Here is a 26,785-nt window from a genome sequence, read left to right on the forward strand (position 1 = left end):
TATAACCGTAAATAAAATGTGTTGAGTGCGTCGTTAAATAAAACATGTTTTTCTTCCCTATGTTGGTCCGCAACGTATGTACCCAGGCGACGTCAACGTCGATTGCAATGGCTGCGTGCACATGCACCAAATCGGTACCACTTGGCCTATTGGAGATGTGTGTTATTCAGTAATGTTAGTTTGTTTTGTTTAACGACACCACTAGAGCACATTGATTTATTAATCATCGGCTATTGGATATCAAACATATGGTACACAGACAGAATATCACATACCACGGCCTTTGAAATATCAGTTGTGGTGCACTGGCTGGAACGAGAAATAGCTCAATGGGCCAACTGACAGTGATCGATCCCAAACCGATCGCGCATCAAGCGAACGCTTTACCACTGGGTTATGGCTCGCCCTTATTCAGTATTGAAGACATAATCTAAACATCCAAACAATGAAATAATCATCAATAAAACATTTGATATATTTACCACCGAAAAAAAACCCCTTGCGTTTGGTTTTTTCCGTCAGTATATAAAAACTGTTCAGTATTTCCTACGAATTTCTTATTTCAATCTGGCAGCCCCTTCTATCTTTAAACTTGTAAGACATTTGTTAAAAATTGCCCTTTTGCCTGACATAGCCCAGTGGTAAATCGCTTGCTTGATGCGAGGTCGGTTTAGGATCGATCCCCGTCGGTGGGGCCATTGGGCTATTTCTCGTTCCTGCCAGTGCACCAAGACTGATATATCAAAGGCCGCGGTATGTGCTATCCTGTCTGTGGGATAATGCATATAAAAGATCCCTTGCTGCTAATCGAAAAGAGTAGCCATGAAGTGGCGACAGCGGGTTTCCTCTCTCAATATTTGTGTGGTCCTTAACCATATGTCCGACGCCATATAAACTTAAATAAAATGTGCTGAGTGTGTCGTTAAATAAAACATTTCCTTCTTCTTCTTCGGTCTAGGCCAAATGGGATTTATCTCATCCGGTTGAGTGTTCGCTCGAGGTGTTTGCGTCGTAGGGTCATCCCAACTCCATATTTCAATTCCACTGATTGGGTTTTATCTCGTTGTAGCCAGCGCACCGCAACTGGTCAAAAGCCGTGGTATTAGGCAAACAAATGTATCAGGTTTTCTCAGATGACTACGAGTCAGAATTACTAAATGTTTGCCATCCAATAGCCGATGACTAATTAATCAATGTGCTCTAGTGCTGTGGTGTCGGTAAACAAAACAAACTTTAACAAACTTGAATTCGATGACCCAGTGAGTCGGTGAAATGTGCTCTGGGTGGAAACCGGTACAGGAAGGCGATCCCAATACCTACCTTCCTTAAGGCTGACGAGGCTGGAATACAGCCAAACAGAAGCACAGATACAGGTTATATCACGCTGCTTTTCTTGGAGAAATCGCTCTTGGTATTAGTTATTTAACCTCGGTGGTGACGTGGTTAAACCATCGAACATAAGGCTGGTAGGTACAGGGTTCGTGCCGGCTCCTACTCTGAGCGAGTTTTAACGACTCAATGGTTAGGTGCAAGACCACTACATCCTCTTCTCTCTCACTAACCACTAACAACTAAATCACTGTCCTTGACAGACAGCCCAGAGAGCTGAGGTGTGTGCCAGGAGAGCGTGTTTGAACCTTAATTGGATATAAGCACAAACATATGTTGAAATGAAATAAATGACTCATTGCAAACTAAAACTCGCATCACAAAAATAAATTAAATCCATACAATTGGACTAAATAAAATAAAACGAAACGAAATAATTCAAAGTTAAGACAAAACAAAACAACATACCAACACCCTTCTTAAATTTGGCACATTACATTTTATTTGGGTGTTTTAAAGATAATAATTCACACTGGTAAAAAAGACGTTTCTATTTGTCTGATTGGTGTAACATGAAATAGTGACGTCGAACGATTCTCGTCAATTATGTCCTATACGTTCGTGTAAACACCAGGTGAGAACCTTCAGCACAACCGTAACCCCTGATGTATAGGACCAGCACAACCGTAACCCTAGATATGTGGGTCTAGCAAAGCCGTAACCCCAGACGTGTAGGACCTACCACAGCCGAAATGCCATATGATCCCGACCACGTCCTGTGCACCATCTCTGTAGGACATCTCGAAATCTCGCTCTGCAGAGGAAAAGAAAAACATTTTCACTGATTTGTGAGGGTTTTTTTCTATTGTCGAGCGGAACATAGCTCAGCGGTAAAGCGCTCGCATGATGCGCTGCCAGTTTAGGATCGATCCCTGTCGGTGGACCCATTGGGCTATATCTCATTCACCATGTCTGGCGTATCAAAGACCGTGGAATGTGCTATCCTGTTTGTGGGATGGTGCATATAAAAGATGGGGTGGGGTGGGGGGTGGGGGGTGGGGGACGTAGCCCAGTGGTAAAGCGATCGCATGATGCGCGGTAGGTCTAGGATCGATCCCTTTCGGTGGGCTCATTGGGCTATATCTCGTTCTAGCCAGTGCACAACGACTGGTATACTACATGCCGTGGTATGTGCTATTCTGTCTGCGGGATGGTGCATGTAAAAGATATCTTGCTACTAATGGGTAAATGTAGCGAGTTTCCTCTCTAAAACTATTTGTCCTAAATGTTTGTCATCCAATAGCCGATGATTATTAAATGAATGTGTTCGTTCATGTAATTCTAACCGATTGATTTTTCATTACTTTCGTGCTTATATCCAATTAAGGTTCAAGCACGCTGTCCTGAGAACACACCTCAGCTATCTGGGCTGTCTGTCCAGGGCAGTAGGTTAGTGGTTAATTGTTAGTGGTTAATGAGATAGACTAGGGTGTAGTGGCCTTTTACCTACCATTCAACCCTTAAGAACTCGCTCTGTGTGGGAGCCGGTACCGGGTTGCGAACCCTGTACCTACCAGCCTTATATCCGATGGCTTAACCACGATCCAACCGAGGCCGGTTAACCGATTGTGTCGGAGACTAGCCCAAGTATAAAAAAGGGCACATGTTCCACTTCCTGAAAAAGGCAAGTCAATAAACGTTTATCATCCGTGAAATGTCTTTAAAAACTATTTGTTCCAGAAAAGGGGCATTCATATTTTCTTCTTGTGTTTTTTTGTTTGTTTGTTTGTTTGTTGTTGTTGTTGTTTTTGTTGTTGTTGTTGTTGTTGTTTTTTGGGGGGCAGGGGCGTAGCGTGATCTGGACCTTTGGAGGGGGGGGGGGGTCGAATATGAACCAAATGGACCCCCGAACCCCTCTGGCCTACGCCGCTGGGGGGCATGTCCCTCTAGTTCACTCATTTGGATCCGCCCTTGATGATCCTCGTCAAAGATACATCCCGAAATTAGGCAGTGATTGTGTATTAGGTTTCACGTGTTTACAGAACCGGCCTCGGTGGCGTCGTGGTTAGGCCATCGGTCTACAGGCTAGTAGGTACTGGGTTCGGATCCCAGTCGAGGCATGGGATTTTTAATCCAGATACCGACTCCAAACCCTGAGTGAGTGCTCCGCAAGGCTCAATAGGTAGGTGTAAACCGACCAGTGATCCATAACTGGTTAAAAAAAGGCCATGGTTTGTGCTATCCTGCCTGTGGGAAGTGCAAATAAAAGATCCCTTGCTGCTAATCGGAAAGAGTAGCCCATGTAGTGGCGACAGCGGGTTTCCTCTCAAAATCTGTGTGGTCCTTAACCATATGTCTGACGCCATATAACCGTAAATAAACTGTGTTGAGTGCGTCGTTAAATAAAACATTTAAAAAAGTGTTTAAAGAGGTTATTAAATGTGTGAATTAGCACATGTTTTACTAGTATACAACAGCGTATATATTATAATATGATGTGACATATTTGGAACAAAAACGTTTTTCTCTGTATAGAACGATGCGATTAGTAAAAAAGGTATTTAATATAAGAACTGTATGAACAGTATGTATGAAATATAAAACATGTTACAGTACCAAAGACAGCATGATTATTAGGTGATATTAAATATTTGTAATAAAATATTGTACCTGTATACAAACATTTGAAATACGAATTATTTTATCAGTATACAAAGTGGTCATATCAGAAGGTCATACATATTTGAAATATGACCCGTCGCACCTGTATACAGACAACGTGGTTAATACAGAGGGTAATCAATATTTGAAATATGACCCGTCTCACCTGTATACAGACAACGTGGTTAATACAGAGGGTAATACATATTTGAAATATGACATGTCTCACCTGTATACAGACAACGTGGTTAATACAGAGTGTAATCAATATTTGAAATATGACACGTCTCACCTGTATACAGACAACGTGGTTAATACAAAGGGTAACACATATTTGAAATATGACACGTCTCACCTGTATACAGACAACATGGTTAATACAGAGGGTAATCAATATTTGAAATATGACATGTCTCACCTGTATACAGACAACGTGGTTAATACAGAGGGTAATCGATATTTGAAATATGACAAGTCTCACCTGTACACAGACAACGTGGTTAATACACAGGGTAATCAACATTTGAAATATGACAAGTCTCACCTGTACACAGACAACGTGGTTAATACAGAGGGTAATCAATATTTGAAATATGACAAATCTCACCTGTATACAGACAACGTCTTTAATACAGAGGGTAATCAATATTTGAAATATGACACGTCTCACCTGTATACAGACAACGTGCTTTAATACAGAGGGTAATCAATATTTGAAATATGACACGTCTCACCTGTATACAGACAACGTGGTTAATACAGAGGGTAATATATATTTGAAATATGACACGTCTCACCTGTATACAGACAACGTGGTTAATACAGAGGGTAATCAATATTTGAAATGTGACGCGTCTCACCTGTATACAGACAGCGTGGTTAATACAGAGGGCAATCAATATTTGAAATATGACACGTCTCGCCTGTATACAGACAACGTGGTTTAATACAGAGGGTAATACATATTTGAAATATGACAAGTCTCACCTGTATACAAACAACAATGTCACCAGAACAATCAACATGACGGGTCCTAGCACTAGAAGGACAATTGCATACGTAGGCAAAGTCTCTGAAATATAGTAATACTAATAAAAACAATTAGAAGAAGAAGAATAATAATAATATTTGTTTAACGACACCCTACATTTGTATTCTACGCTATTAGCTATTTTCTGTGTAACATGGGGCTATTCCAAGAGCTGGTCGAAATAACGACAGAAGAAAGCGACAGCCTCCACATAGTCTGGCCTCAGACTAGAGTTATCTACCCATTTGGTTGTCCAAAATACGGAAACTAATGCGAGAAAATATAGTTTTCTTGTGATGTGATAAATGGCTGGGGAGCTGCTTAGTATACTGAATTGTTACACTGGGTTTGACAGGTAAGAGGATGCAGTTAGTGAATATGTGCACTTGGTTAACACTGGATACCGCATAATGTCCCCCAGAGCACATTGAAGTCATGCAAAATTTGTGAAAAATGCACAGAAATGGGTGTGATTCGGTCCCTTAGCCCACGTATGTTTGTTTACATTGATATAACGCGGAAAAGAGCTGGACAACAGAGGTCGTCCTTTTGAGTGTTCATTGGGCCCAGGCAGGTAATTTTCCTGTGAAATGCTAATGGCCTGGTGAAATTAATAAAAGTGCTACAGCCACTGGGGCTACATGAGAATACATAGTGAAATTAATTGTGGTCTGAGGCCTGATATAGTAGGATGTTTGACACAGGGTGACACACTTTGATACCTAATTGTGAGTTAACTATGACAGTTACAGGACTCAAAATGTACATGCTAATTGTCCAGATAGGTGGAAATCTGAAACTAATCAGTTTGGGTGATGAATATTTTATTTTGTTTAATTAAATTAAATTTTATTATATTTATATTTTCAAAATTTGTAATTTCACAAATTATGACATGATTCAGCCTGCATTGTACCCCTATCAGGTCATAGGTCATTCTTTTCAATCAGAATGTATCCCTACACCCTGTGAGAGGATTTCTTCAATGATGTTTGACACAGGGTGACACACTTTGATAACTAATGTGAGGTAACTATGACAGTTACAGGACTCAAAATGTACATGATAAATGTGCAGATAGGTGGAAATCTGAAACTTATCACTTTGGGTGATGAATATTTTATTTCTTTAAATTAAATTAAATTTTATTATATTTATATTTTGAAATTTGTAATTTCACAAATTATAACATGATTTGACCTGCATTGTATCCGTATCAGGTCATAGGTCATTCTTTTCAATCAGAATGTATCCCTACTCCCTGTGAGAGCCTCACTTTGAGTATTAAGGCTAATTGAATAAGTCAAAATGGAGGCTTTTTTTCAAAAATACCAGAGGGTAATTTTTTCAAAATGTGATCCTTGGCCAAATGGTGAATGTATAATATGGAATGGGCCTCCCAGACCAAATGGATATGGTGCTATTAAGTTCAAATCACCAATCACAGGCCAGTATCGTACAGTAAATGCTCACAGATTAAGTTTCATGGTCTTTAATAAGGAGATGGACATAGATGGCAGTGACATCAGTCACCTGTGCCATAACCGTCTTTGTATGTTTAAAGATCACTTATCTGCTGAGCCACATGCAATTAACAGCTCGCGCATACAATGTGTGAACAGGGATGTCTGTCAGGGACATGGACAATACCCTCCCTGCCTCTTGCATCTCAGAATGCATAACATATAAGAATGTAAAACAATAACAAAGTTTAATTTAAAGAAATATTTTATGTCATAAAATCACATATAAATATCACATATAAATATCACATGATACATGTATTCAAAAGCATACATTTATTCACATTACTATTTTTTATTGTTTAAAGTCAATCTTCAATGTCTAGGGTTCATGTCCACAGCAGAAATGCTATCATGCAAACTGATAGTTCCTATATTATATGTATCACTTGAAAGTTTGTGACAAAAATTACTTTGAATAACTGTGGTCACAGGAGTTGTCTGATCTTTGACTGTCAATATCTAATAATCCTTTCTTGTAGTCAGCTTGTTGATCTCTGTGCAAATGTTTATATTGTAAGTGATCTTAAATTTTACTTCCTTGCTGGACTAAGTGCCTTTTAACCACCTGTGGATTGTTTTGATATATTTTTTGATAGTCCGACTCTTTGTCCATCTGACGCAGTGAACGCCTCACCCGAGCTGACAGTTCGATGCCACAGTACTTGCACTTTTCTATCATCGATGTTCCCGGGGCGTTGTTCAGCCTGTGGATGGTGGATGCAGCTCTCCCAGTCATCGTTCGTGAATAGTTCACATTCTTAGGTAAGGAAACACTGAGAGAACGGTTCGCAGCCTCACGTTTCTGTGTATCTGTATACAGTTTCATTTGCTCTACAGCTGAAATACTTAGTTTAATTTTCAGAAGTTCCAGTACTAACATTTTGTCATTTCCATTCATATTCAGCTCTGTGATTCTGTGTGTACCCAGGAACATGGATCGGTGCCACCAGTTGTTCGTTATTCCTCCACTGCAGACGACCGAGTACCGCGAACACTTTGAACAGTCACCACCGTAGCACGAAAGTGTCGATTGCAGGACCTTTGGTAAGTTTCGTTTCAGTACACCGATATTACCAGTGTGTAGTTTCATCAGTTCTTTAAGAATTAAGCTGCACCTTGCTTTCATATCCTGGCTGAATACCTTCTGTGCTTCACGCTTTTGTTCACGGGTGGACCCAGTAAACATGTCGGGACTGAAGTTAACTTTGTAACACTTACGAAACTGACTCTGACCTAAGTGGGTTGGATCAGTTAGCCGCTGCACTTTCCACATTGGATGTAGAAGTTTCAAAGCACTATCAACTCCAGCAGATGATCTGGAATCTCCATCTGTTGTGACGTACTTTATGAGAATACCTTGTAGAGCCAAGTCTGTTCCGATATCTTTTCCCATCTCGTATTCCGACAGCGGAGCAAATGGCGGCAAGTATGCTGTGCAGTCAGGATGACCACCGGGACACGTCACATGAATACCTTTGTTTCTTAACCAGGCTCCGGTCCAACAAAGTTTATTCTGGAAGCAGGCACTTACAATGAATTTTCTTTCAGTCATTGTTTCACACGCAAGTCCTATAGCTTGTGATGCATTCTGGCCCGGTTTCTTCCGACTTGTTATTGTCGTGGAGTTGTATCTCCCATCCATGGCTATGTTAATTTCATCACGTTCATTTCCACGTTTCATGTTAATGTCTTTCAGTAGCTCACCTTTTTGTGCCATATCTTTTTCATTTAGATCTGTTACAGCCGTTGATACCTTGTATGATGTTCTCTGCATGCTGCTCCGACACGGTGGTGGAATGTCCATGCCTGCCAAAAGCACTCTCGCTCTCGTATTGCCGACGGGAGTATCTTGGAGACCGATAGCAAGACCCACATTAGTTTTTGCTGCATTTGGGCCAGGTTTATTTGTCTTCACCTCATTGTACAATTTGCTTTCAGGAGCAGTGAAGTCACAATTCACACAGTGTAGTGAGACTTTCCAACAAAGACCCCACTTAATCTCTTTTAATATTTGCATTTCAGGCTCGTCGCACTCAGGGGAAGCTGTTGAGTGGTATCTGAAAGCTGCATTCCATGCATCTACCATTCTGTCATTGTCCATTATTCTCATGCCTTCTTTGTCTTTACACTGTTGTTCTTCTTTCATTTCAGACGCAGTACATGTACTCGTAATGGGACGTAGCAGGCGGACTGGCTGTGACGCACCTTCGCAATCTGGAGTGGATATGGTGGCTGAAGTGGAACTCGACTTCGTGACCAAGGCAAACTCGTCTATATTCATCCAGACTACTGGTCGCAACTTCTCAGTGTGAGATTCTGGACTTTCATGTTCATGCAGCAGAGTTGCACCCTTATTCCGAGGTGCATGTCCCTTCTTGAACTGTGTCTTTCGTCTTGTATTGCCTTCCATGGATGTGACTCGTAGTGTATAAAACAGTGAAATACTTATTGTGGTATGCATGTCCACCCTTATATATATCAGTTCATGTGATGTCACTTTCAGTTCTGATGCATTAAAACATTTCAATGCAGTGGCAGTTGACAGCTTTTCTTTGTTCATGTGTATTCGGTACTGCATCTTTGCAGGCTGGTGCCCTGTCCTCTGCATTCAGGTGTGACCTGTTACCGTGTGCAGACACCTTGCTAATTACCCTCACCAGAAGGACACTCGAGCAGTCCTAATTTGTAATTGGCATATGTTGACTGTGTGCAGTATCCAAAATTTTACAGTTTTAAAGATTAAATTTTTCTTAAAAAGAGAACTTTGTAGGAATTTGTTTTTTGAAATGTATCAATTTAAATTAAATTGAATTTGTTTTTGAAAAAATCATATTCCTGCCAACTGCTATATTTCAATTGCAGAGAACACAATAAGGAGCAAGTTTATTTTTGTTGTTCAGAAAAATGTCTGTAACTTTTAAAGTTATTGCATAATTACTAGTCCACTATTGGGAATAATTTGACGCAGATTGCCGCCTTTTGCGGCACAGGCAGTCCCCCATTTCACAGGCTCCAATAGCCATATTTGGTACCAAATATTCTTTTTTATTGCCTGTATGCAACTTGACATATGTATTTAAATGCCATATGTGAGTTTGAGTGTTATGGTGAAAACAATTTTGGTCTGATAGGCCTCAGACTAGAGTTATCCACCCATTTGGTTGTCCAAAATACGGAAACTAATGCGAGAAAATATAGTTTTCTTGTGATGTGATTAATGGCTGGGGAGCTGCTTAGTATACTGGATTGTTACACTGGGTTTGACAGGTAAGAGGATGCAGTTAGTGAATATGTGCACTTGGTTTACACTGGATACCGCATAATGTCCCCCAAAGCACATTGAAGTCGTGCAAAATTTGTGAAAAATGCACAGAAATGGGTGTGATTCGGTCCCTTAGCCCACGTGTGTTTGTTTACATTGATATAACGCGGAAAAAAGCTGAACAACAGAGGTCGTCCTTTTGAGTGTTCATTGGGCCCAGGCAGGTAATTTTCCTGTGAAATGCTAATGGCCTGGTGAAATTAATAAAAGTGCTACAGCCACTGGGGCTACATGAGAATACATAGTGAAATTAATTGTGGTCTGAGGCCATCTGCTCGTATCGATGAAGCAGCAATGGATAAACACACTTTTCAATTCTGTACAGACCATACCACGGCCTGGGATATACTATTCGACTTTTTCTGTTTCTCTCTCATTCCATCGGCCCCTCCCTGAAATTTCTGTGTCTGTCTCTGGTTCTGTCTGTCTGTCTGTCTGTCTCCCTCCCTCTCTCTCTCTCTCTCTCTCTCTCTCTCTCTCTCTCTCTCTCTCTCTCTCTCTCTCTCTCTCTCTCTCTCTCTCTCTCTCTCTCTCTCTCTCTCTCTCTCTCTCTCTCTCTCTCTGAATATTGTTAGGTATTAGGGTATTCTTTAATGGAGAAAAACGAGTCGACCCTGGGATCCATCACACCTCAAACAAGTACTCTACCGGAGAAATACATCCCAAACCTATGCAAAATGATAACAAATACAGCATTTCAATAAAATACAGGATAGTATACATCACAAGTACTCTACCACTGAACTACATCCCAATTCCATGAAAATGAATAACAAATACAGCATTACATTAAAATACAGGACAGTACATACCACTGAATGACGTTAATAAATGACGCCACTTAATGGCGAAATGTTGATGAAGACCCTAGCACCAGAAGAAGATAACAAGTAGAGTATGACGTTAATGAATGACGCCAATCAATGGCGAAATGTTGAGGAAAACCCTAGCACCAGAAGAAGATAACAAGTTGAGTATCACGTTAATGAATGACGCCAATCAATGGCGAAATGTTGAGGAAGACTCTAGCACCAGAAGAAGATAACAAATAGAGTATGACGTTATTGAATGACGCCACTCAGACCCTAACACATAAAACATAGAGCATGACGTTAATGAATGGCGAAATGCTTAGTCACACCTCATCAAAAAAAGAAAGGAAGATAACAAATATAGCATGATGTTAACTAAGGGCACCACTCAATGACGGCGTGTCTGATCACATCCTAACACCAAAAAGAGAAAAACAATGACGGGATGCTTAAACAAGACCCTCGCGCTAGCAGAATATAATACAGTATGACGTGAATAAATGACGCCACTCAATGGCGGAATGTCGAGGAAGACCTTAGCACAGGAAGAAGATAACATATAGGGCATTACATTAATGACTGTCATGATGCGACTCAATGACAGACGGTTTAAACACACCCTATCTATATTAAACATTGTCCAACGGGCATCGAAAAGTTATAGAAATTGTTGATCGATGGCTTTTAACTGCATATCTGTGTTAACTTCATAATTTACATTTTGAATAACTTTTGTTATTACCTTTATCTCGACACCTAGATCCGTCAAAGCCACATTCTGGAGTGTCTGGGGGAGGGTTCACCCTGCCTCCCGCCCAATGAATAGACTTGCCCGGCACAGGCTCGTAGTGTCGTCGAACACCATAGTAATTGGCAACAACCTGTAGACGAAAACAAAAATCAGTGGAACTGGAAAATCCACTACAATAAAGTGTGGGTGTATCCACATGCAGCAATTAATTATGACAGTTTGAAAAGACGGAGTCGCTAACCTTCATCAATACATCCGGGGTACATGCGGACATCCGACATGGGCAGATCCAAGGTATTATCAATATCCCTCCTCCCTGCCCCCTCTCCCTCTCTCAATCTCAATCTCAATCTCAATCTCTCTCTCTCTCTCTCTCTCTCTCTCTCTCTCTCTCTCTCTCTCTCTCTCTCTCTCTCTCTCTCTCTCTCTCTCTATCTACTTATTTGTCGATCATGCACGCATACACACACACACACACACACACACCACACCCCACACAGGAGCGAGGAGAGAGAGAGAGAGGAGGAGAGAGAGAGAGAGGAGAGAAGAGAGGAGGAGGAGAGAGAGAGAGAGAGAGAGAGAGAGAGACACACACACACACACATCTCACATACACACTCATCACACACACACACATGCACACACAGACAGGCACACACAAATACACGCACAAATAAAGAAACACACACAGAGACACACACACATGCACACACACATATATACACAGAGACATACACATGCACACACACAGACAAACACACACATACACATACATACGCACAGACAGACACAAGCACACACACACACACACACACCAATAACTTACCTCAAATGTACCTGTTTGTGGATTCATATCAAGCAGAGAAAAATCTGAATCCCTGTCTCCATTGTCGTCGATATAGACCGACCCGGTGATTCCTGGCAACACAGAGACAAACACATGACGACAGAGAAATATATGTTGGTTTAAAGACATATGACAACACACAGACAAACACGTGGTTACAGAGAAATATATGTTGGTTTAAAGACATATGACAACACACAGACAAACACGTAGTTACAGAGAAATATATGTTGGTTTAAAGACACATGACAACACACAGACAAACACGTGGTTACAGTGAAATATATGTTGGTTGCCTAGGGAAATACATCGATTGATATAAACATCAAATCCGTTTAGCGATATAAATGTACGTAGCAATTGTTATAGACACTGCATCATTTTAGTAGGACATAGACGAATATGTCAAGGACAACATCTTTATCCATTATCAAAGCCGTATCTCTGCACAATACAAAGTGATGGTTTCCATGAATGTGTATCCAGTTCCTCGCCTACATACGTAACACTAATAATTTTTGCAAATATTATTATGCATTGCCGAAAACGTAATACCCTTTTATTTCTTATATAATTGTTATGCAGTATTTACAAGTTGAAACTAGTAGATGGGCACCCCTAGAAATAGAAGTGCGATTTTCCTAAAATAGTGTTGCTAATAAAAACTTTAATTAAATCCCTTAACTTGTATGTGATCACCCATTTCCCTGCATGTAATTGTATGGGTGTATTGCCTCAGTGCGTTGATACGCTGCATATATCAACAAACGAAACAACATGTTACTCAGTTGAGTGCTCGCTTGAGGTTCTTGCGTCGCAGGATCGAACCACCTCGACGGATCCATTCAACTGATTGTGTGTGTGTGTGTGTGTGGGGGGGATTCTCGTTCCAAACAGTGCACCACAACTGGTCAAAGGCCGTGGTATGTGTTTTCCTGCCTGTGGGAAAGTGCATATAAAAGATCCCTTGTTGTATTAGGAAAGATGTAGCGGGTTTCCTTTGTTCACGGCCTGTCCGAATTTCCAAATGTTTGACATCCAATAGCCGATGATTAATTAATCAATGTGCTCTAGTGGTGTCGTTAAATAAAACAAAATTTGACATCAGTTTTGACAGCAAAGGTTAACATTATCAGTAATAAAAAATGATTTGGTACACACCTTCAAATGTCCTGTTCCACATCCGATGTGTGATAGCTGAACCATCAGAAACATTCCCGTTAGCAGCCAAGGTTTCGTTCAGTGCTAGGCCGTACAGAATAACAGCGTCATAAAACGCTCCCACGAAACTGTTTACCTGTAACGAAGGAACATAATAATATTCGTTTAACAACATTTATGTACATTTTAAACTATGACAATTAGGTATCTAAGTTTACGCTTATTTGGATACTTGGTCTAGAAAATAAGGAATCCCCCCCCCCCCCCCCCCCCCCCCCAAAAAAAAAAAGAAGAAAAAAAAAGAAAAAAGAAGAAAAAAAGAAGAAGAAGACAAACACAAAACAAAACAACAAAACAAAAAGAGAAAAAACACAACAGCAACAAACAAACAAACAAATAAACAACAAACCAACAAACACAACCATGTTTACGTCACCTAGGTGACTCTAGTGGTAAGACAGCAAATAACTGTATGTGCTTTATTATTAAACCTGTATGGTATACAATTTCCAGCACATGTTATAGCATAGCATTATGGCTGTCACTTATGCGCTTCCCCATGGACACCTGTAGGCTATGTACTTTGCATTACACAGCGCATAACAACATTTTACTACACCTGGATGACGTACCTATGACGTCAATCTGACCTAATTTTAGAGTTATACATTTAGCTCAATGTAACGTCACGATGTGACGTTTTGTGTTCACCTTTGACATCACTGTACGCTCTCTGTTATGAAACTATCTTTCTTTCTTTCTTTTTTCTTCTTTTTTTAAAAAGTTTATTACCCCCAGAAACAAAATATGGTAATGCCAGGGTTGGGGCCCTGGTATCACTACCTTACATTAATGTTATAAGATACACGATATACAAGAATATAAATAATAGGTCATGACAGTAATAAACACGTTATGGAAAGAAGAAATAGTAGAAGAAAGTGAAATAAACATATATATATATATATATATATATATATATATATAATATATATATATATATATATATATATATATATATATATATAATAATTAATAATATATATTAATAAAATAATAATATAATAATAATAATAATAATAATAATAATAATAATAATAAAAATAAAATAAAATAAAATAATAATAATAAAATAATAATAAATTATTAATAAATAAAAAAAAACACAAAAAAACAAACCCAAAACAACCAAACATTCTTGATCTGGCTTAACCCACGGCACTAACTAATGACAGCCGGTAGCAGAGGAGTATAGTAGGTGGTTACAAGTGACTCTTAATGATGCCAGAAATAACCACTGGACACTCTGTGAAGTGGTCACACTATGCACAAAGCTAAAGCTGATGGGAAATTGCAGAAGAGTGGCACGGACGGTCACAGGAGATAAACACATGTTGTGGTTAAGAGACAAGGACAGGAACGTGGAAGTGGACAACGAAAAACGTTTGACAATATGAAAAGCTTCCACATCGGAAGGAAATAAAATGGAATTCAAAGGAAAGAAAGGAAAGGGGCTGTAGGATAAACACATTAAAAACAAATCAACTATCCATGGCACTCGGACTTTAAATCTGAATGACAAAATCGTTACCACAACACTGAGTAACGTGGTAACTGCCACCACAAAGGATTTTCATGCCCATTATCAATAGCTAAATATACTGAAAGGATACAATTAATTGTTATTCTCGACAGCAGAAAAAAACCCTAATGACCTGTCCATCGCCGTAGGAAACGTTCGGGTATAATTCACTGGCTGTTCGTTTCACCTCCTCCGAAAACTGTGTAAACTCGGGACTTGTGGGTTTCCGGATAGTGATGGTCATCAAGGCTTCGTAAGCCTTTCTCGCCTTCTCGTTACGATCATCCGTGTCATTGGCTCGGTACCAGGGTCGATCAAGGGTGTCCTTACTGAAATATATATACATAACGATCATCCGTGTCATTGGCTCGGTGCCAGGGACGACCAAAGGCGTCCTTACTGAAATAAATATACATAACGATCATCCGAGTCATTGACTCGGTACCAGGGACGATCAATGGCGTTCTTACTGAGATAAATATACTAGTACATAACGATCATCCGAGTCATTGGCTCGGTGCCTGGGACGGCCAAAGGCGTTCTCACTTAAATAAATAGAGAATAACTAGTTAACGACGTTGGATATCTGGTTTATTCTGTGAAGGTAAGAAGAGAAATTCCTGCAGACAATAAAAAATAAAGAGGGTGAACTATTATTTCTGTTATTTCAGCCACATTGTACGGTGACCTAGAGGTCAAATGAGCGATTTTGTAATGTATATATGCATATGACGTCACATGAATCAGGTCAAAAGTCATATCCTGCTAGTAACTGACCTTTTCAGCAGGTATTTATTTTTGCTGTTGGTTTTTGTCTTTATATAATAATAATAATAATAATAATAATATTATTATTATTATTATTATTATTATTATTATTATTATTATTATTATTATTATTATTATTATTTTGAACTATTCTCAGTTATAAACAAGCACAATATTATTTCAGCATTCAACAAACACAATTCTAGAAGTATTCCCTTTTATCAGTACACACATTATTACTTGCTGAAGAGGTCAATATTGAAATATGCTCTATTATCGATAAACATAATATTACCTGGAGAATAGGTCAATATTTGCAAGAAAAAAAATAACGTATTCCGCGTTATGAATAAATAAATATTACCTGTTGAACAGATCAATATTGGCGTATTCTTTATTATCAATAAACACAATATTACCCGCTGAGGAGATCAATATTGAAGTATTACCTATTATCAATAAACACAATTTTACCTACTAAACAGGTCAATATCTAAGAAGACGTATTCGCCATTATCAATAAACACAATATTACCTGCTGAACAGGTCAATATTGGAGTATGTTCTATTATTATTAACACAATATTACCTGCTGAAGAGGTCAATATTTAAACAAACACAATATTACCTGCTGAACAGTCAATATTGGAGTCTCGTTCATTAACACAATATTACCTGCTGAAAGTCAATATTGGAGTATGTTCTGATTATTATTAACACAATATTACCTGCTGAAGAGGTCAATATTTGGAACGTATTCGTCCATTATTATTAACACAATATTACCTGCTGAACATTCAAACGTTTCGTATATCCAAGTATGTTCTATCATTATTAACACAATATTACCTGCTGAACAGGTCAATATTGGAGTATGTTCTATTATTATAACACAATATTACCTGCTGAAAGTCAAATATGGGAATGTTCTATTATTAACCTGCTGAAAGAAAATCAATATATATAACGTATTCTGCTGAACAGGTCAATATTGGAGTATGTTCTATTATTATTAACACAATATTACCTGCTGAACAGGTCAATATTGGAGTATGTTCTATTATTATTAACACAATATTACCTGCTGAAGAAATCAATATTTAAGAAGACGTATTCGTCATTATCAATAAACACAATATTACCTGCTGAACAGGTCAATATTGGAGTATGTTCTATTATTATTAACACAATATTACCTGCTGAACAGGTCAATATTGGAGTATGTTCTATTATTATTAACACAATATTACCTGCTGAAGAAATCAATATTTAAGAAGACGTATTCGTCATTATCAATAAACACAATATTACCTGCTGAACAGGTCAATATTGGAGTATGTTCTATTATTATTAACACAATATTACCAGGTCAATATGAAGAAGAGTATCTATTATCAATAAGACGTATATACCATTAGGTCAATATTGGAGTATGTTCTATATTATTAACACAATACCTGCTGAACAGGTCAAATTGGAAGATGTATTTCAATATTATTAACACAATATTACCTGCTGAACAGGTCAATATGGAGTATGTTTATTACAATATTACCTGCTGAAGAGGTCAATATTTAAGAAGACATATTCGCTGAAGAAATCATATTATTCGTCATTATTAAACACAATTATCGTCAAGTTGAGCTATTATTGCGCTGCTTATTTAAGAAGACATATTCGCCATTATCGAAGTTGAGCTCGTGCGCTTTTATCATGATTTCTCGGACGGTATCGGGAGAGGCACACAAAACCATAACTGAAAAGAAAAGAAATATAATGTTATACCCCACTCTCATGTTACCTGATTAGCACCGATGTTAATTAGTATTTAGTATTGTTCTTCAGTATCGGATGTGAGATTTTTTTATAGCGATGGTGGTCAATGCTTAAAGGAGGAATTTACTCTATTCATGGAGTGTGTTCAATGTGCAATTCATTTCATTTCAAATTATTTTCGTGCTTATATCCAATAAAGGTTCAAGTACGCTGTCCTGGGCACACACCTCAGATATATGGACTGTCTGTCTAGGACAGTAGGTTAGTTGATAGTGAGAGAGAAGAGGGTGTAGTGGTCTTACATCTACCCATTGAGTCATGAAAACTCGCTCTAGGTGGGAGCCGGTACCAGGCTGCGAACCCTGTACCTACCAGCCTTATTTCCGATGGCTTAACCGCGACACCATCGAGGCCGGTCAATGTTCAAAGATGAATACGCAGTGTTCAAAAGTAAATGTGGCGGGTTTCCTCTCTAAGACAATACGTCTAAATTACTAAATGTTTAACATCCAACATCTGATGATTAATAATTCAACATGCTCTAGTGGTGTCGTTATACCAAAACAAACTTTCTTTATTGTGTGTGGAAACTGCCGTGATATTCTGAAACAAGTTATATGGATAGTTTCTCCACTGTTCTAACAATTTTAATATACTGTGGAATCCAGTTCTATTCTGAGTTTAAAAAAAAAAAAATAATAATAAATAAAAAAATATCCCAAAACTATACACCCCCCCCCCCCCCCCCCCCCCCCCCCCCCCCCCCCCCCCCCTCCAAAAACCCAACCCAACCCAAAACAAAACAAAACAAAACACACGCTCACACAGAAAAAACCCACACCACTAAAATAAACTCCTAAAAACAATTCCTCAAATTCAGGCAAAAACAAAAGAGAAATTCGAAGAAACATTAGCTGGCCTGAACACATTACACCATGTATTTTTATTATTCTACCCCGCGATATTAGTAGTGATTCGTTTACAACTCTATATAGCTGTTTGGCAGTAATGCATTTTTGTTTAATTCGGACAAAAATCAGCCTACAAAAATGGGAGCCCGTACGCCTATGACTTCACAGTAGTAAATTATGGAGATAATGGACAACCATTTTTACAGTACGGCCAGCACTGGAAAAGAGTACATAATACACCACTTGCCTGCGTTGTCTGTTGGCATTTTGTTTAAAAACGTTTCACCGTAATCTTGAATGTTATTCAAATAAAAAGATGTCGTTTCAATTGAAGCGTTTTTGCCAAAATACACAGTTCCCGTTAGTAGCTCACAGAATCTCTTGACATACAGGTCATATCCCGCTCTATCGTACACAAGTTTCAAGCGTTTCCATTTAAAGCGAGTTAGAGTTGAATGCAGTAGGTGTCGCAGGCAGTGGAAATTCACTGGTCCCACCCTGGTGAGAAGCGAATAGAGAGTTTTTTTGTAAATTGTGAAATCCAAGGCCATCGCACCACTGGAAATAATAGGCAGATTCCACAACCTACACTGAATGGCAATCCAAGCGGCAGCGATGTCGCAGACGGGTCCAAGAAAGACGTCGACTTGATGACTCATGTGCAGCTTGATGGCTTCGTTCATCGAGTAAGTGTGGTCGCACTGAGAGTCTCCGTAATGGAACACAAGTGTCGTGGACTCTGAAATGATGTGATCTCTTTCCAGTCTTTGTTTTGCCACCTCTATAGCAGGTCTAATCTTCCGAATGCTGAAGGGACTAGCATCATCAAAGGGTACAATGACAGACATGTGTATATCCAAGGTAGAAACAATTGGTAGAAGAACACAACCGAAGACAAGAAGAGCTGGTGACGTTGCAGTCATGTCCCTGTCGGTTCTCAGCGATCTGACTCAAGACCAACAGGAACGAGTCAAACTTGAGGATTGTTATTTCAGAATTAATGCTTTTCATACACAAAAAAAAACTGTAACAGATATATGTCAACAGGAACTAGTCAAACTGGAGGATTGTTACTTCAGAACGGACACTTTTCACACAGGATGCTATAACAGATTCGTCAAGAGGAGCTATTCAAAAGTGAGGATTAGTACTTCAGAACTGACGCTTTTCACACATCGAATTGTAACAAATATATGTCAAAAGGAACTGATCATACTTGAGGATTGTTACTTCAGAACTAATGCTTTTCACACAAGAAAGGCTGTCCGCGGAATCATGGTGGAGTCGGGTCTCAGGATTAGCAAGTGATCATTTGTAGACTACGAACAGGACACAACAGACTTAACAGCCACCTGCACAGACTCAAGCTCTCGAATACATCACTGTACATGGAGAAGAGAAAACAACCCACTTCACACAGGATTGCAGCCAGCACCAACTAATAAGGGACCAAATTTGGCCTGCTTACGTATCCATGACAGGAATATTACATGGTGATACACAATACCTTAAGAAAACTGCCCAGTTCACCCTGATGTCGGATAGAAGAAGATGATGATGGAACACCAACAGGAACTAATGAACATTGATAACTGTTACTTCAGCAGCATGACACAGACTTTATCCATGTCATCCATACAAAACTGTCTGCATGTCAGAAGTGATGTTTTTATACAATAGACTGTATTAAGTATGTTAGTTTTACTAAAATCAATTAGATTAGAGCATAACATGTGTTCAGTGCGTCGTTAAATAAAAAATTTCCTTGCATCCTGGTTAGAGCACGATACATCGTATGTTCAATATAGTCACCATTTATTCATATTTTATCATCTCTGATGTCATATGCCAAGTTAACATTCTTAATTTAAAATGTATATATATTCCAACAGGCAATCAGTATTCAAAACAGTAATCAGATGGTGTCGCCAAACAACATAACGAACGCATAAAGAGTTGCATAATAAGGTGTTCTTTTTTTTAACAGTCTATACTTATCTCACCGATTTGTCGAAGATTTCGGTTTCTAATAAAAACATTTTATAAAAACCCTAAGAAAATTGTAAGAGAGGAACTAACAAGCATGTCACAGACAAGTCATGTTAAAGACAGCTCAAGTTCCCCCTGGTCTTATCGAGTTTACAAAGATTAGAGGAAACACTAGCTGTGTGATATCTGGTTCACGTCTCACATTATGTAACCTAAATATTAATATTATTTTATCAACCCTCTATGTAGTGCAACTCAAGACCACGTCAGGCACGGCGGAGCGAGCAGGGGGGGGGGGGCAATAATTCTGATTCAGAAATATTATTTTTACGGTAGAGATGAATTTCACTTGTAGAATACAGAAAATTGCCTTTCAGGACATACCCCACGAACTCCCTATAAACTTTGCTTTGCGTCCTCGATGTTAGTCAACCCCCCAATGTCTAGAATTTAAACACTTAAACGATATTGTGAAAAAAAACAAACAAAAAAAACAAACAAAAATAAATGATGATGTTGATTTAACCAGTTTCCATACCAAATGGTGGACAAAAAATATATAATAATGATGATGGTGGTGATGATAATTATAATAATAATAAAATAAATACTACTACTACTACTACTGCTGCTACTACTACTACCACCACCACCACCACCACCACCACCACCACCACCACCACCACCACCACCACCACCACCACCACCACCACCACCACCACCACCACCACCACCACCACTACTACTACTACTATTATTATTATTATTATTATTATTAACAAATAAAGTTAAAGTTTGTCTTCTTTAACGAGACCATGAAGCACATTGATTAATTAATCATCAGCTATTGGATGTCAAACATTTGGTAATTCTAACTCGTAGTCATCAGAGGAAATCCGCTAAATTGTTTACATTAACAGTAAGGGGTCTTTTATATGCACCTTTGCCACATACAGGAAAGCACAGTTTTGATATACTGGTTGGAACGAGAAAAACGCAATAATGTGAATGGATCCACCAAGGTGGTTCGATCCTGCGATGCACGCACCTGAGGCGAGTACTCAAGCGATTGACCTAAATGCCGCCCCTGTAGTCTTAGAGAGTAAACCTGCTACATGTTTCCATTAGTAGCAAGGAATGTTTCGTATGCACCATCCCACAGACAGTAAAACACGTACCACGATCTTTAGAGACAGGACTTAGCTCAAGGAATGACGTCAATAGTAAACAAAAGCTCACACCATAGGTACAAACTAGTCACGTTCTGGTCATAATTATTTCATTACGTTCAGCAGTGACGTTTCTTTCATTGCATTCAATTCATAACATTTGTAGATAGCAGTCTACCACAACGAATTCGAATTCGAGTTATACTGGTACAGTGGCTAAATCGGAAAGTTGAATATGAAGAATGTTAATTACCAAAATGCATTTTTTTTTAAATATGGTGCCTCAATGAATCTAAACAAACAAAATCGTATCCTAGACTGGCCATGCATCAAAAGAGCACTTTGCAACTGGGGTAGGCCCCCCCCCCCCCCCCCCCCCCCCCCCAAAAAAAAGAGTCTAATGAAGTCTAGGAAGGCAAACGTTGTTCTGAATCTCTATGTATTGATCAAGGTATTGAACCATTTTTTTTTCATTTCTGTAATTTCCTTATAATTCTGGCGCTTAATTCAATGAAAGGTAATATATAGAGGATATTTCCCGAGTATCTTATGATATCATAATTTATCAGCATGAGTTGATAAAAGTATTTTTATCAATGAATTTTGATAAATTATGATATCCCAAGACACAATAGGTGTATTCATTTTATCATCCATTATCACTTTTTTCATTTTAATTAGAATGCAGTGATTACAATTTGACCAATCAAGATTATAAGAAGTGATATCTCCCAGAAAAATATCGCAGGATACCGTATATCGCAAATTATAATGCCAGAGATATCTCCTACAAAAGCCTTTAATGGATGATAAATGATCTTATTATTGTTGATTTGATATAGATCATCAGCATGTCAAAAGGTAAAATTAAACTTTGTTTTTGATTTAGCCATATTAGTTAGAAAACCTTTTCTGTCCTGAGTGTGTCTCCTGATATTTTCAGACACTGGACTCGTGATGGGCGTGTTTGAAAGCCCTGAGCACGTTAAACTAGTTACCTACCTAGAACATCTTATCCGTATGCACAGAGAAAGGCACAAGCGAGCAATGGAGAACATTAGGTGCCCATAGGGATAACTACGTCCTGTCTATATGTTCTATCCCGACAAACATCTGACAAACATGTTGTCAATGAGGAAGTCCAGCATTTCTCAGTATACATTTGTCTTCATTTACTTTCAGTTTTAACAAACTGTCCTGCACATCGTTCTACGAAGCAATCTTAGCACCAGGATCACCTTAAGTGCATAACTAACGTATGCACTTAAGTTTATCATAGACTAAGATCGCTTCGAGGAACGAGACCCAGATCTATTGCAGATAGTTATATATTTATATATTGAAATTTTGGATTTCATTGCAGAAGAGGAATGGATATGTCCTCAAATTATATATTACAGATTCGTGGTTCTTCTCCAGTCAACATACTGGCTGTACATATAGCACTAGTTCAATACAGTCCATTCTAGGGGGGGGGGGGGGGGGGGGGGGTGGGGGGGGGGGGGGGGGGGGGGGGGGGGGGGGGGGGGGGGGGGGGGTTCTGGACGTAATATAAGAACTGTTACGGTAAGACCTGTACTGAACTAAGGCACAAAACACACCACTTACCTGAGTATGTGGAAATTTCCCTGGAAAACATTTCAGCATAATCTTGATTGTCATTCAACCTGTAATAGTCCAATTGAACTGAGGTTCCCTTGGCTTGAAGGCTCATAAACACAGTTTTTGGTGCTAGGTAACATAATCTCTCTACATACTGGCTTTGCCCTTCTCTCTCATACAAAAGTTTCAAGCGTTTCCATTTAAAACGAATTAGAATTAAATACAGTAGGTTCGACAGGGAGTGGAGATTTGCTGGTCCTATTCTTGTCAAAGTGAAAAACATAGATTTCCTCATGCTGGTGAAACCACTAGCCATAGCACCACCGGAAATAATAGGCAGATTCCAAAACGTGCACTGCCTTGCAACAGGGGAGACAGCAAAGTCGCACACCGGTCCTAAAAAGACATCCATTCCATGGTCAATATGCAACTTGATGGCCTTGTTAAGTCCATGTGCAATGTCACAACGAGAGTCTTCGTAATGGAACACAATTGTCGTGGACTCTGAAGGGACCTGGTCTCTTTCCAGTCTTCTTCTGGCTATCTCTATGGCAGGTCTAATCTTCTGAACGCTGAACGGTCTTGCATTATCAAAAGGCAAAATAACAGCCATGTTTATCTCCAGGCTGGAAACCATTGCTAGATGTAGACAACCACAGACAAGAAGAGCTGCTGACGCTGGAATCATGTTCCTGTCGGTTCTGGCACAACGCCTACAGGAACTGATCAAAGATGAGAATTGTTAGTTCAGAACCAACATTTTTTACACAGGAAACTGTAACAGATATGTCGACAGGAACTGATCAATGTTGAGAATTGTTAGTTCAGAACTAACACTTTTTACACAAGAAGCTCTAACAGATATGTCAACAGGAACTGATCAAACTTGAGAATTGTTAGTTCAGAAATAACGCTTTTCACACAAGAAACTGCAACAGATTTGTCAACAGGAACTATTCAAACGTAAGGATTAGTACTTCAGAACAAACTCTTTTCACACAACAAACTCTTACAGGTATGTCAACAGGAACAGATCAAACTTGAGGATTGTTACTTCAGAACTAACGCTTTTCACACAAGACACTGCACCAGATTTGTGAATAGGAGCTGCTCAAGAAACTGTAACAGATATATGCCAACAGGAACGAAAAAATCTAACTGGAGAATTACTAGTTCAGCAGCATGTGAAAGATTGTATCGAAGTCAACCACAGAGAACCCAGTGACTATATCAAATCTATCACTTTTCACATACAAAACTGTAACAGATATATGTCAAGAGGAACGAATGAATCAAAGTGGAGAATTACTAGTTCAGCAGCATGTGAAATATCGTATCGAAGTCAACCACAGAGAACCCAGTGACTATATCAAATATGTCACTTTTCACATACAAAACTGTAACATATATATGTCAAGAGGAACGAATGAATCAAAGTGGAGAAGTACTAGTTCAGCAGCATGTGAAATATCGTATCGAAGTCAACCACAGAGAACCCAGTGAATATATCAAATCTATCACTTTTCACATACAAAACTGGAACACATGAATGAGTCTGATTGATGTCTGGTCATCTAGTCTTCAACCAGTAGATATGAGAGCAATGTGTTAATTACCATGTCCAGATGACATTTCATCTATAAATACCAGTTAAAATATCGACCAATTACAGTTCGCCTATCGCAAAGCTATTGGTCAGCTGAGAAATTCAAAACCAAATCAGGATGGGCATTTTATTAGTTGACATACCAGTAAATTATACCACAGCATTCACTACGAGGAATGGACCATTAAACAGCGATGTTCACTGCACTGTTTGTTTGTTGTTTTTTTGTTTTGTTTTTTTTTAAATCATTTCAGTCAGAATGCAAAAAAAATCAACCTTCCCTAAAGGAATTCGATTAACAGACTCTTTAAATGAGCATTTTATGTGAAATTTGCACTAGCTACTGAAGGTTTACTTAAGGCCATCCCACATTAGCGCAGCGCGTCGGCAGCAAAAAAAAAAATCACTTTCAGTGAATTACCATATACATACCCCCACTAGCGCAGCGTGTCAACAGCGCGTCAACGTTTTTTTTTCAATCATTCTAAAAGCGATTTTTGCTGCTTGCTGCTCTGACGTGCACAGAAATCCCCAGTTTACGATGTCATAATGTAATATTTTAGGTCTTCCACCAAAAAACCACACACACCATTGACGAATATCTTAATTTTATTGGAAAAACAATACAAAAACAAAATATTAATGAAGAAAGGTTGATCATAGAGGTTCAGAAACATCTATCCATATACGACATCCAATCGGTTAGTTACAAAAAAAACACGGACATGGCAATCAATGCCTGGTCAACGATGTCATGTACCCAAAATGTCCTCTTGCGTTTTTTTTTTTTATCAAGTAATCTTCCATACAAATGCATTAAAAGCAATTTACCCGAAATTATCTTCCTGGGAGCCATGTTTTCAAACCAAATCGGTTTTTCTTTTCCTCTTTTCAGGTTTTTTTTTCTGTTTTATTTCTGTTTGACACGCTGCGTGGGCATTATTGACGCTTCACTGCTGACACACTGCCAACACGCTGCTGATGCGCTGCTGATGCGCTGCGCTAGTGTGGGATGGCCTTAACACGGCTACAAACATCTGCCTCAAGAGAAGCTATGTAAAGGGTTTCTGCCCTTGTGCTTATAAAACGTCTAGACTCGAGACTCTAACAGAATCTGAGACAACGCCATACAAATTGTATGCGTGTGACGTCATTTGTGATTGGTTCTGGATTCTAAAAGTTTTATAAACTCGGGTCCTGGCCTGGTGTTTACAAAACTTACAGAATCTAGACTGGAGACTCTAATAGAGTCTGAGACAGTAATGTTATGACAACGCCAAATAAACTGTATGCGTGTGACGTCATTAAAAACTTGAGTCTGGACCGGACCCTGGACCATGCCGCCAACGTTCCAGCTGTACTGAATAAATTCACACCTTCTGAGGAGATTCGAACCATATACCATTTAAGTAACTCCGTTGATTTACCAACTAAGCTAATAAGCAAATCGTCACAGTGGACTGCCATTAGGAACACGTCTACCATTTTAGTAACTCCGTTGATTTACCAACTGAGCTAATAAGCAAATCGTCACAGTGGACTGCCATTAGGAACATATCTACCATTTTAGTAACTCCGTTGATTTACCAACTAAGCTAATAAGCAAATCATCACAGTGGACTGGCATTAGGAACACATCTACAATTTTAGTAACTCCGTTGATTTACCAACTGAGCTAATAAGCAAATCGTCACAGTGGACTGCCATTAGGAACACATATACCATTTTAGTAACTCCAGTGATTTACCAAATGAGCTAATAAGCAAATCGTCACAGTGGACTGCCATTAGGAACACATCTACCATTTTAGTAACTCTGTTGATTTACCAACTGCGCTAATAAGCAAATCGTCACAGTGGACTGCCATTAGGAACACATCTACCATTTTAATATAACTCCAGTGATTTACCAACTGCGCTAATAAGGAAATCGTCACAGTGGAC

General features: G+C 39.0%; 1 protein-coding gene and 1 long non-coding RNA gene across 2 annotated transcripts; one reads left to right on the plus strand and one right to left on the minus strand.

Annotated features, from left to right (window-relative positions):
- Positions 1-1,808: 1,808 nt before the first annotated feature.
- On the minus strand, positions 1,809-23,924 carry LOC121373093 (atrial natriuretic peptide receptor 3-like). Its single transcript, XM_041499541.1, has 9 exons — positions 23,461-23,924; positions 19,062-19,421; positions 17,345-17,380; positions 15,155-15,350; positions 13,440-13,575; positions 12,258-12,349; positions 11,423-11,561; positions 4,978-5,062; positions 1,809-2,143 (listed from the first exon to the last, which is right to left on the minus strand). Exons 1-9 carry the CDS (start codon positions 23,922-23,924, stop codon positions 2,068-2,070), a joined length of 1,584 nt encoding a protein of 527 aa, XP_041355475.1. The 3' UTR covers positions 1,809-2,067.
- On the plus strand, positions 5,332-7,510 carry LOC121373629. The gene is made up of 3 exons (XR_005958104.1): positions 5,332-5,375; positions 7,143-7,308; positions 7,451-7,510. It is a non-coding gene; the product is annotated as an uncharacterized LOC121373629 (long non-coding RNA).
- Positions 23,925-26,785: the final 2,861 nt, after the last annotated feature.

This window comes from Gigantopelta aegis, chromosome 5 (genome assembly GCF_016097555.1).
Source record: "Gigantopelta aegis isolate Gae_Host chromosome 5, Gae_host_genome, whole genome shotgun sequence".
NCBI classification, from domain to species: domain Eukaryota; kingdom Metazoa; phylum Mollusca; class Gastropoda; order Neomphalida; family Peltospiridae; genus Gigantopelta; species Gigantopelta aegis.